Source organism: Lepisma saccharinum, chromosome 22 (genome assembly GCF_977018435.1).
Source record: "Lepisma saccharinum chromosome 22, izLepSacc3.1, whole genome shotgun sequence".
Classification (NCBI taxonomy): Eukaryota; Metazoa; Arthropoda; class Insecta; order Zygentoma; family Lepismatidae; genus Lepisma; species Lepisma saccharinum.
The window spans coordinates 44,163,788-44,176,460 of record NC_139250.1 but is presented as its reverse complement, the minus strand read 5'-3'; the positions used below and the strand labels follow the sequence as shown (position 1 = coordinate 44,176,460).

The following is a 12,673-nucleotide window of genomic DNA, read 5'->3' as shown; positions in this document are numbered from 1 at the left end:
TCAACCTTATAGCATTTTAGTGTTTCATACGTTTTGAAGAATCAACAAGTCACATTTGATTAATTGTTGTCTCTCACAGTGAGACAGATAGACCGATGGAGTTAATTTATCTAGAGTCTTATCAGTCCATCAAAGTTTATCCTTATAGTTATGATATACCAACAGTTGACACCAGCATGCAAATGGACAGACAGTTGGACACCACTATTTTCTTAAGGGTACTTTTTTTTTTAACTTTGCTAATTAGTATTTTAGAGCTGCTTATTTTTAACTTATCTGTAATGAATTATTTTCAATTTAATGCCTTAAATTTATTGGGATGGAAGTCATTTTATCAATATTAAATTTACTAATACCAATATTCAAAAGATCTGGAATAAAATTGCTAGGGTCTCCCGGATAACTTGCTGGCTAACACTATTGTTTTGTAATTAAAAAGCCCCATATTAGATTCCTGGTGGAAACACATGGCATAGTAGATCAGATCCAGCTTTAAACTGCACATCCAGTCCCTATCTGAGGAAAAAAATTACAGGCTATTTATAGAAATATTGGATTGGTATAAAATTAGTGCCAATAAACTACTGACTAACATGCCACATTCCAATTTCTACAATGTGAGTAGCGAGAACAGATTACAGTGGTATTAAGCACTGATAATATGATGACTATAGAGCGAGCACAAACAAAAGAACATTTGGCTAAAATCCTTTGCGCACGTTCCCCTCAATCCATTCAACTCGGACCATAAGGAAGCATGCTCTACTCTGCCCCTCCCCTACATCTAGGACGTGGAGGGCCTCCCCGATGGTGTAGTGGTAACATTGTCGCCTTGTAATCAAGGAGTACCGGGTTCGATACTCGGAGTCACAAGTGGTTCGGATCCCACTTTAAACTGTAGGTCCAGTCCCAATTAGCCTTACTGTGCATAAAGTGGACTTAAACACCAAATCAATCAATCTAGGACGTAGCAAAAAAATAGGTATGGAACTAGAAATCCATTCCATAATCATGAGACAACCTGAACCCTTGGCCACACTACCTTTACATGGTACACGAACAAGACACACTCAAATGTGACTGTTATTTCTGTGAGCTTTCCTTGCTACCCTCACCACCAGAAGCCAGGGCCGAACTGGGACACGAGGCAAAATCCCAATGCACCCTCTCAGTGCCTTTCCAAAAATACACATTCAGCACCTTTGTCCCCCTGATTGCTCACAATCGGCACCCTGTTGAGGAAAATTGCCACCGCTCTCTTGGCGGACCCAGTCCAGCCCTGCCAGAAGCTGGCTGCTGTTTGCTCTTCATAAAACACTTAATATGCTTAATTTGATCAAGGAGATGTTTTGTCGTACCTCATAGAACTTTCTCGAACCAAAAACATCAAGGTACATGGTTCACATGTTTAGTCAGTATGTTGTGCAGCTTTTGTCTTATTTTGTAATTGGCACCATTTATGTGGAACAACATTATAAGAACAGGAAACATTAAAACAAATTGCAATTTTGACATGTAACCAGGAAACAGACTTTGAAAAGTAAAGTCCCAGTTTATTTTTTTTATGTAAATTTTCAAAAAAATGTTAACTGGCATGAGCACTTCTGCATACATTTACAACTGTTGTATCTTTTTTTTTCTTTCGCTGCTAGGATTATTTTTGATGTGGTAAGTGAAAATTAATTCGATGTTATTTGCGATCTTTCACAACAGTTAGCACTGTTTCTTATGCACGTATTGCTTATTATATGGCAGCAATGAGATCAGTCTGTCATATTGAACATGTAATATGGTAAACTGAATGTCCCAAGTGCCCACAATTTATACAAAGTTATAATTTGTAGTGAAAAGTAAGTATACAGTGCACTTTTTAAAATAAACTGTTCTTTTTTTGCCAACTTGTATGCCAGTGGCATTTATAGTAGCTATTTTTATTAAATTGGCAACCTGGACGACCAATACTATGATAACTTTTCAATAAGGTGAAGCCTCGTTTTTTACATTTTTCAGTATAACATAATATGAGACAGGAATACAGTGGACCCTTGATAACTCGAACCTGACCATCTCGAATTCCTTGATAAGTCGAATTTTTTCTAATCCCCTTGAATTGTCCATAACACTCAATACTAATTTTACCTCAACAACTCGAATAAAATCTTGATAAGTTGAATTTTTGTACAGATTATGGGATGCCGTTCGAGCTCAATAACTCGAAGGTAGACTATAGAAAACCTCTATGAGTCGAAGTTTAGTTCTAATCACCTCTATAACTCGAAGTTTTAGTCGCACGGACCTCAATAAGTGAAAGTGTGGGGTGCGTACGTACAATGTCAGGTAATCAACAATCGTGTCGAGACTTGAACTCCCCCACCCTGCTGTGTATGTAACCATCATTGTTAATGCGCTTAGTGTGCATTGTAGAAGTGTTGATACATATGTAACGTACATAAAAGTTGCAGGTTATGATGTCGGTGAAACTTTAGACCTCTGTAACTCGAAGTCAGCGATTTTGGCTCTCGAACCTTGGTAAGTCAAAATCCTTGATACCTCGATAGTTTTCTTTTTCCCTTCAAGTTCGAGTTATCAAGGTTCCACTCTAATGTATTGCTTTATTGGGACCAGGAATGTATGAAGCAGGTAAAATATAAAATTTTGAAACGTAATATCAAGGTTCCACTGTGTGTAAATTGGACAAGAAAATGTGCCAAAATATAATAATATAAGCACACCAGACAAAGAATTAGACCCCAAAAGGATCCTAATGGTTGATTGGCCCTCCCTTGGAGCGAATGACCAGCAATTCACCATGGCATGGACTCTTAACAAGTCTGTGGATGTAAGTTACGTCGACTGCAAACCACTCAGTCATCAACGGGTCACAAAGTTCGGTGACGTTCCATGGATGTCTATTTCTCTGCTTGACCCGTGGTTCCAAGTGGTCCCACAGATTCTCAATAGTATTGAGATCTGGGGAATATGCTGAGCAGGGAAGATGGGAGAGCTCCTCTACATGCTCGTCGTACCATGTAGTGACAGTTTTCGCCCACGACAGATGTCATCCTGAAAAATTGGTTTGTCCGGAGTTGGATTATCGGTGAGATGCTGAACAAACGGCAACACCTGTTCGTCCAGAAGTTGAATGTAGCCGTGCTGATTTAAGTGAATAGTGACTTCAACAAAAGGACCCAATTCCATGTATGTGAAACACTCCCAGAACATCATCGACCCACCACCTGCTCGTACTGCACCTTGTACTCAGTCCTCATGGAAGGCTTCATGTCATGTTAATGACGAATGCTCTCATCATCGAGGATGAAGGATGAATAAGTTACATCACCCATTGATTAATTGTGAAAGTGACTGGTTCTGATCCCATCATTCTGTAGAATGACACGTGGTGGAGTGCTTCGGCCTCTCATCCATTTCTTCGGAAATGCGATGAGACCTAGTAGAGGTGCTTGGATTTTCATTTATTTTACCTGGAAGTAAATGAAAATTGAAAGAATAGTTTCTATAACCAGTTTTAAATTAACCCCACCCCAAAATGTTGTTAATTGGTCTAGTTTTGTATTAGTATGTCCTTGCCACAATTGATTTTGAAAATACATAGGGCTTAAAGGTTTTATTTTGTTACCATTAATGGAGGAATATTTTTTTTTATACACTCTGTAAAAAAAAATTAGCATCACTTCATTATTTTTGGTCATCAGCATTTCGCTCGTGAATTATCAGTAGTTTTATTGATTTAATTCGACTTGTCGATTTGTTTTCCTAACAATTATATAAAACACTATATCTGTACAATATATTATTATTATTTAAGTCATAGTTACGTACATAATCCACCTGACAGAACTAATAACTAAATTATTGCAAATATAGCTTGTGGAACGTTTTCGCACAAAGACAATTTTTACAAGTAAAAAGATGGAACAAAGGTTTTAAATGCATCATGATATGTTAATTTGTAATGATAGTAAGTAAATATATTGACTAGTACTTAGTGTGGCCACCCCTGACCTTCCTAAGTGCTTCCAACCTTCGAGGCATGCTATGAATGAGATTTTGACAATATTCGACCTCGATTTCATTCCAAACATGTACAATTGCTGCCATAAGTTCCTCTTTTGACATGTACGTCTGATTACCAAGTTTTTTGCACATCATAGCCCACAGGTTTTCTATAGGATTCATGTGTGGAGAGTTGGGTGGCCACCAAAATCTTTCAATATTCGTATCATGAAACCAGTTATTCACCACCTGAGCACGGTGAGAGGTTACATTATCGTATAGTAGTCCAAATTCTGTCCAGAAAAATTATCTCCTTCAGTTTGTAGAACTTTCCGATTCAGGATTTCCAGTTATTGATCAGCCTTAACGGCACCTGTGCAAATATGCATCCTGCCAATCCCTTTTGCAGAGAAACATGCCCAAATCATAACACTGCCACAAAACTTTTGAGTTTCTAAAATACAAGATTTTGCAAGTTCTTCTCCCTTCCGCATCCACAGTTTAACTGAGCTGTCATTCCCCAGCATTTTAAATCGTTTTTCATCAGAAAATATCACATGTTCCCAATCTGTATGATTCCATGCGCCATAACGTGTGACAAACTGACGTCTAGCTTTTGCATGTGCGTCAGTTAGTCTGGGTTTTTTACGTGGGACGTGTCTAGAAACACCCTGTTTCTTTAGTTGGGATACTACAGTAGCATGAGTAACATTGATTCCTACCTCATTTCAAAGTTTATGTGCAATTTGGCGTGAACTCATTCCTCTGTTCTTCAGTGCCATGCCCTTTATCACACGATCGAGTCGAGGTGATGTCTTTTTCTTTCTGCCACAGTGACTTCTCAGTGATGATTTTCCATGTTCTTGTTGCTTTTGCAGGCATCAGCTAATTGTGGATTGATGCATTTGAAGTTGTCGACCAATTTCTCTCTGGGAATGACCATCCATATGCAAAGCAAGAACCATTCCTTGCTTACGTGGTGAAATGTCACATTTTCTGCCCATTTTTTTTCGAGAAAACATGCTCAAATACACTACACACCACCAGAACACTTCACAAACATGATAATGTATCCAAACTGTCAATAGTGAACATGTAGTTTTCAACATAAAACACATCAAAAGTTGCACTACTACCAATCGTTTTACAGATTCCTGACAATTGATTACAAAGCCTTGCAGCAGTAACTGATTGCAACACCCTCTAGCGGACACTCCAAACTCTAAATCAACAAAACAATAACACCACACTACGCAGTGATACCAGACCAATGCTTCAATCAATTGATTTCAAGTTGTGCAGGAAAGATGCATGCATGCGAAACTCAAAATTTTCAACATCCGTAACAAGAATACAGTGATGCTAATTTTTTTTTACAGAGTGTATATGCCATGATATATGTCGAGTCCTGACTCGAGGATGAATCAGATGGAAAATATCGACCTCAAGTCAGGGTCGGTCATCCGCAGAATGTATAGATGCGGAGGAACCTGCACCCTAGCTCCATCGCGGTTATCCGCTTCGGGCTGGCACTTTGGTATCAGGAGCGTCCGGCATACCGTGTGGCGGAAGGTTCGATGTCGAGTTTTAGGCAGCCACATTTTGCCAAACCATGATGTAACCATTTCAAGTTACGGTAATTGCCAAGCCATGATGTAAATGTTGAGAGTACTTTCATTGCAATCATCACAACGAGAGAAATATTTTTCTCATAAAGTCTGTACAACGTTTGGTACTGGTTCAATATATTTTCAAAGAGTTTGACTGTTTATCAGTCTCTCAGAAATATATTTGGACTAAACCTGAAATTTTTAGAAGTGTATTGTTTAGTTTTGATTACAAGTTTGGGAATTTTGCATTTAAGAATTCATTAAGAAATCATATTTTTAAAAACTGAAAAGTGCCAATTTTAAATTACCTTCTAACTCATTCTAGAAATGTGTATTATTTGTTGCAAGTGTTTTGCATCCTACATTTTGAATTAAAGTCCTACATTTTGGGCCATTATGTCCTACATTTCCATTACTGTGATCTGGTAACCCTATCTCAGGCCCACTCTTCTTTTATCACTAAAATTCAAGAAACCATTTTATTATTGAATAACTGCTTTCTTTGCTGATTATATATGTGGAGTTATTTATTAATTATAATAATTACAATAACTACCATCATTACCAACTAATTGTACACTGTCACCAGCATGAATGTCTCGAATGAGACACATTTATAGATGGCACCTGATACGCTCACCAAGTGCATTTGGCCTTCTAATTACATTACATTTATGTTTTTATGAACAAAAGTAATAAAGAATTATTGTGAACACTAGGGGACCATGTAATTTATTTTCAAACAGTTGAAAAATCTAAAAAATTGAGGTGGTGGGACTGCAAGCTAGGATTAAAATTGCATCTGAATCACTATGCAATATGTGTCCACTGTCTCTTGGCTGCTACATGCTTGAGCATGTAAATTTTTCTAGCTAGTTGTAAAACATGTCACTACAAATCTGTAAACTCATAACAGTAACTTCTAATAGGTTAGCTGTAATTGGTAAAAAAACCAAACTTTCCGGGTTTTTCCAATAAAAGCTGGCCTTTTATCGGACAAAAACCATCCATTCAAGCCAGCTTTTTTGCAACTCTAGTTTCTAAGAAAATAATTTTATTTAGAGTTACATAATTTCAAATTTTATGCTTATAACAACCTCGTGGCTGAGGCTAATTTCACAGAAAAGAGTTCTACATGTAAGGGTTAACACTGTATGTTAAGAAGATTATCATATTCTGTCAGATGTAGTGTGTCCAGGACCGTAGCCAGAATTTTATTTCTTGGGGGCTCATCCTACATGAGTATAGGCATCACCAGAAATATTTGTAGAGGGAGTCAGGCCATAGATAAAACTTGATTAGTACAAATAATAATTATTGTTATTTTGCAATAATAACTATTATAAGTTATTAAAAATATACCAATTTCAATTCAAATTTATTGTTATTATTATATAAATGGAGAGACTTTGCTCTCGATCCACCGTATCAGTGAATATCTAACACAATTATTGTCTATTATTTATCTTATATTTTGTACAGTTAGTGTCCTGAAAATCGTAGTTATTGAATTTTATTATTAACTTTTACACAATCGTTCAAAAAAGGCTTTTAACAGTTAGTGGTAAATTTTGCTCATAAAGTTTATACTCTTTGGCCTCTTACAAAGAAAACTATAAGTTTTGGAAGCTGCGTATCCATTTATTCTTTGGATTAAATGGTGGAATATACAAATATAACCTGGTTTCTCTATTATACACTAAACTTTTTTCGATGTTATGCAGTTTTTACTGTGATTATAACTTTATTTCTGTTATTAACAATAGTAAGAGAACATTAAATGTGAACTCCCTGTACTTCTTTTGGGATATTCCAACAGCATGCACAAATATCTTCATCCTCCATTTTTGATAGAGGTGAAGAATATGTGTATCTTCTGAATTGTTCTGAAGAAAGGTGGAGATATTTCTGCAGTGTGCAAATTAACATGAGGGATGCTGAGGATCCCCCCCCCCCCAAAAGGAAGAAAAAACTTTTATCCCCGGGAGAAGATTTTTTTTAATCCCTGCCAACGATGTTTTTATCCCCACCAAAGAAAATTGAATTGAAAGTATAACATTTCGTTACTATGGAGGAAACACAACTGCAAAATCATTGAGGAAAACAATTAACCTTTAACCCTTAACCGGGCAACCAGTGTCTGTTGCTTATATTTTTTGTCACATACTCCAAACGATACTTCCTGCAAACATGATATTTTTGACTTCGTTTGTTTCTCTTTTTTTTCTCATTTCACAATATTTGACTTTGTTTGATAAAGAAGGTCAGGCGTAAAAAAATATTTTCCATTTCACTCACGTGAACGGGCAAGCAGTCTGTCGGACACAGTGAACAATTTATATGTAAAGAAGTCTACTTGAACATGTATTAACAAATGTTTAATAAAAAATAAAGTATGAATAAGACATCACATAAAAATATTATTAATGCTAAAATAGAAAAAATGAAAAATATATGAGCAAATAAAACTATTTCCTTACACAACCTTCCGGCCTAACATGTTTCATATACTATGCTGCAAAAAATACAACATGCAATTACAATAATGATGATGATGATGATGAATATAAGAATTATAGACATAACAATGATGATTAGATTAAACATCATGTCACTCGCTTGTTTCCACAGCGATGAAACATAAAAATCTTGCATTAGAAGACACTGATTGCCCGAACACGTTACAAAAATAGCTTCCCTGGTTAAGGGTTAAAACAATTGCATCCTACTTCATATCTGAAGTTCTGTTTTTACAAAAGCTCTCAGAGTAAAGTTGCTCTGTCCATCATGAAAACTCTATGAAACCCTACCGCCACGACAAGTAGAATTGATTTTGTCAGCTTTATTCGTTGGAGTTAGATCATGTTTCTCTCTCTATTGAGCATTCAATAGATATTTGGTCGAGTTTTCTCGGTGTTACTACGAGGGTCACTATTTATATTTTGAGCCTTGGCAACACTTATTGAAGTTATGTGCGATTTGACGTTTGCACGGAATCGTCTGGCATTATTGACCATAACGTACTTCAAATGTTTTGTCAATAGCTTCATTTGTGTTGTTTATGTTGCCTTGGAGATTGGGCGACAACAATAAAATGGAATTAACTCGTGAACATTTTCGTGGGATGATTTTTTATGATTTTCGACGTGGATTATCAAGACAAGAGTGCATCGATCAACTTACTTCCACATTTGGCGATGAAGCCCCATCCTTTGCCACTGTGAAACGCTGGTATAACGAATTTAATCGTGGCCGCCATTCGCTCACCGACGAGATTCGCGAAGGTCGTCCAAAATCAGTTGTTGTTCAAGAAAACATTGATGCCGTGCAAAACCTAATACTGCAAGATCGTCATGTGACATACTGTGAGATTGAGGCAACCATAGGCATTAGTTCCACCAGCATATATAAAATATTACATGATCATTTAGCTGTGAGAAAGGTATGTTCTCGTTGGATCCCACACAATTTGACAAAAACTCAAAAAGACGCTCGCGTCAATTGGTGCAAACAAATGCTCAATAAATACAATCGTCGTGCTTCAAAAGACGTATATAAGATTGTAACAGGTGACGAATCATGGATATATGCATATGAGCTGGAACGTAAACAGCAGTCGACCGTATGGGTGTTTCAAGATGAACCCAATCCAACAAAAGTTGTTCGCGCTCGAAGCACATCGAAACGAATGGTCGCCTGTTTTTTCGGGAAAACTGGTCATGTGGCAACTGTGTCTTTAGAGGAACGTAGAACGGTCAACTCTGAATGGTACACAACAATTTGTTTGCCAGAGGTCTTCGGTCAAATACGGAAAACAAACAAATGCTGTTGGATCATTCTTCATCAAGACAATGCCAGCGGTCACACATCTTGTCTAACAACCAACTTTATGAACAGTCAAAAAATCGAATTGATGGGTCATCCGTCGTACAGTCCTGATTTGCCATTGATGCGTTCAAAAACCATATTATGGAGGTGTCTCAAGAAGATTGGAAAAACTGCTTTGACAAATGGTTCGAACGAATGCAAAAGTGTATTGACCATAAAGGAGAATACTTCGAAAAACAATAAAGCAGTTTTCAATGCCAAATTCCTGTTTTTTCATTGTTAGGCTCAAAATATAAATAGTGACCCTCGTAGTTGAATAGCTCCTTTTATGTATGGGTTCAAGTTTCATTAGAATGTAACTATACTGTTTCTAAATTATGTCTAAATGTTATAAGAAGATTTAATGCCCTTGGTAGTTAGAACTGGAAGGCAATAGTAGATTGATTGATTGACTTGCTTTATTTTACTTCGCTTCTTGTGCCACTTTTGGCTAATTTGCGAAGATGGGGATGAGTGATGATATGATGAAATTGATGAATGGACACTGACAAACATCCATGCCCAGGCTGGGATTCGAACCCGGGATCCGTGGACATCGTAGTGCAATGTGCTAACCACTCTGCCACGGGGGCCGGCAGGCAATAGTAGAAACTGGTATAACATATACAAAATTGCATACCTAAAGAAAAACCTACCCCCCAAAATGAAATCACAAATAAGTCACTGAGTGGGCACCCCCAAGCAAGTAGCTTTATTCCCACACTGAATTTCTGTAAGGATATCATTGCTATGGGAGTGATTTAATGCACACAATTGAAAAATTTTGCAGACAGTCTGTAACATAACTGTATTGTTTATGGCTAAACAAAGTTTAAAATGTACCATTCTTGCTTCTAGATCTACTATGACATCTATCAGAAGCACAAGAAGAGGTATACAGCTGAAATGCAACTGTACAGTCGAGCAAAGACTTTCATAGATGACTCTACAGGATGATGGTCGTAGGAGTTTAGAACTTTAATGTTCATTGGGAACAATGTATTGTTGCAGGTTGAACACACAAACGTATCTGCAGGATCAGCCAATGCTAACAAATATGTTGGGCAGACAAGATCAGTTCTTTTCCTTTTTTGTATGCTAAGGAATGTGTGTGTTGTCAATTGATTGAATGGAAGTGAATTAAGCTTTATAAGTTTGTGTTTTAGGTAAATAAAAATATACCAAGTAAAGATTGCTTCTTAATTTCATTGCGTAGCATTTGTTTTCTAAGAGGTTAAGTTTGTATTAATTTACCAAGTCCTTGGACTTCAAAGTAATGAAGATGAAAATAGATGGCTGGGCAGAATTGTGCTGGTGCCACATACGGGAAAAGAAAAGCGAGAGCAGGGCATAAGTTGCTGGTTCCCGTGGACTGTGTGGCAACGTCAACTGGGCTGCGTTGCCTAGTTCAAGCATCAAACTGACTTCTCTGTGGGCCACTTTCGAGTCCCAGTCGATACAGAGTTGTCAGTTTGTATCACACGGATTACAAAGACCAACTCTACAACGAAATCTTTCATTTTCTTAAACCTACAAACACAAGGAGTTGTGCTCCGACGTGGCAACAGCGTGAACTTTTGCCACATGCCTAATTTCATGGCCATGCGTTCCCCATGTCAAAATGACTGGCAAACATTTATTTCTTATCATGCTTAACAATTGAAAGGCTCTGGAGTAAAACATGGTAAGTGACACTTTGGTTATTATTAAGTTCATTAAGGAGAAAGGGTATTAAAAGCTGTACTGTAGAAATTTGTTTTCGTGTTGTGTTTACCAATTTCAGAAGGGTTCAATGAGTCCAATGCAAATTCCATGACGTGGAAAATTACACATGAAAAGTGAAGGATGGCTCTTTTTACTTTGTAACTCAGTAATGACCAAAATATCACTTAACATGTTTTACTCCTGAGCCCTTCAATTCGCTCCAATTGAAACATTCATTAATCAGGTTTTCCATCAGGTAGCAGAGGACACTCATCAACAGGCAAGGTAAATTTGTGGATTATCACTTACCAACTTCTATTGACTTTTGGCAAACTTGATGAACCTGCAGATGGGTGTTGGTGATTAGACTGGTCATGAGCTGGGACCTGCGATGGTGCAGTGGTAGTGCCGTAGCCTTGTAATCAAGGGGCTTCCGGGTGTGATACCCGGTGGAGGCTCATAGTGGTTCAGATCCAACTTTAAACTGTAGGTCCAGTCCTGATTAGCCTTGCTGTATATAAAGTGGACTAAAACATCAACTCAATCAATCGTCATCAGTACTTGGTACATGGTGTTTGCATCTGCAGTGAGGATCTTCAAGAGTGAGGTGTTCCTGCCATGCTGTCTCTGTTCCATGCTGCTAAACTTAAAACCATATTCATGTTTTTGGGGAATAAAAGACGTGGTTGATAATACTAAGACTACTAATACAGGGTGAACAGAAACTATAGGAACAAACTTCAGGAGGTGATTCCTGACAGGTAAAGGAACAAGAAAGTTCATATCAACATATGTCCAGAAATGGACAGTGAGTCTGCAATAAAGCAATTAGTGCCAGTACACATTACATGGCATGACTTTCATCGATGTTACAGCAGGTGTTCAAAGTGGCCTCCATGAGATGCAATGCAAGCATCCACACGTCGCATCATGGATTGCCTCACTTGTTCGAATGTTCCAGCCTGTACCCGAATAGCGTCACAGGTGATATGGACATGCTGTTCAAGGGTCTGCACATCAGGAACTGGCTCAGCATACACAACACTTTTCAGATGCCCCCACAAGTAAAAATTAAGGGAGTTTAAGTCCGGTGATAAGCAGGCCATGCCACAGGGCCTCCATCTTCTGGAGAAGATGTCGTTGAGGTGTTGACAAACTATAATACGAAATTGGGCTGGTGCTCCATCATGCATCAGCCACATTACCTGTTGTATTGCCAAAAGCACATTCTGAAGCAAAATAGGCAGATTGTTCTGCAGGAATTCCAGATTCATATGTCCGTTGTGGAAGCACAAATGATCCAAGTAGGTGGTCGCCAATAATCCCTGCCCAAACATTGATGCTGAACCTTTGCTGATGAGACGATTCAACCATTCCCCGAGGATTGGCTATAGCCCAAAGGTGACGATTGTGTAGGTTGACGATGCCATCTCTACCAAAGGTTGCTTCATCGGTGAAGAGGACTGATATGGTGGTGG

General features: G+C 37.9%; 1 protein-coding gene across 1 annotated transcript in view; it reads left to right on the top strand.

Moving 5' to 3' along the window:
* LOC146004642 (high mobility group protein 20A) overlaps window positions 1-10,681 on the top strand; it is a 30,895-nt gene extending 20,214 nt beyond the window's left edge. The window contains exon 5 of the mRNA XM_083143544.1: window positions 10,350-10,681. Within this exon, the coding sequence (XP_082999670.1) occupies window positions 10,350-10,448 (99 nt within the window). The 3' untranslated portion in view covers window positions 10,449-10,681. The remainder of the gene's footprint in view (window positions 1-10,349) is intronic.
* The last annotated feature ends 1,992 nt before the right edge of the window (window positions 10,682-12,673 follow it).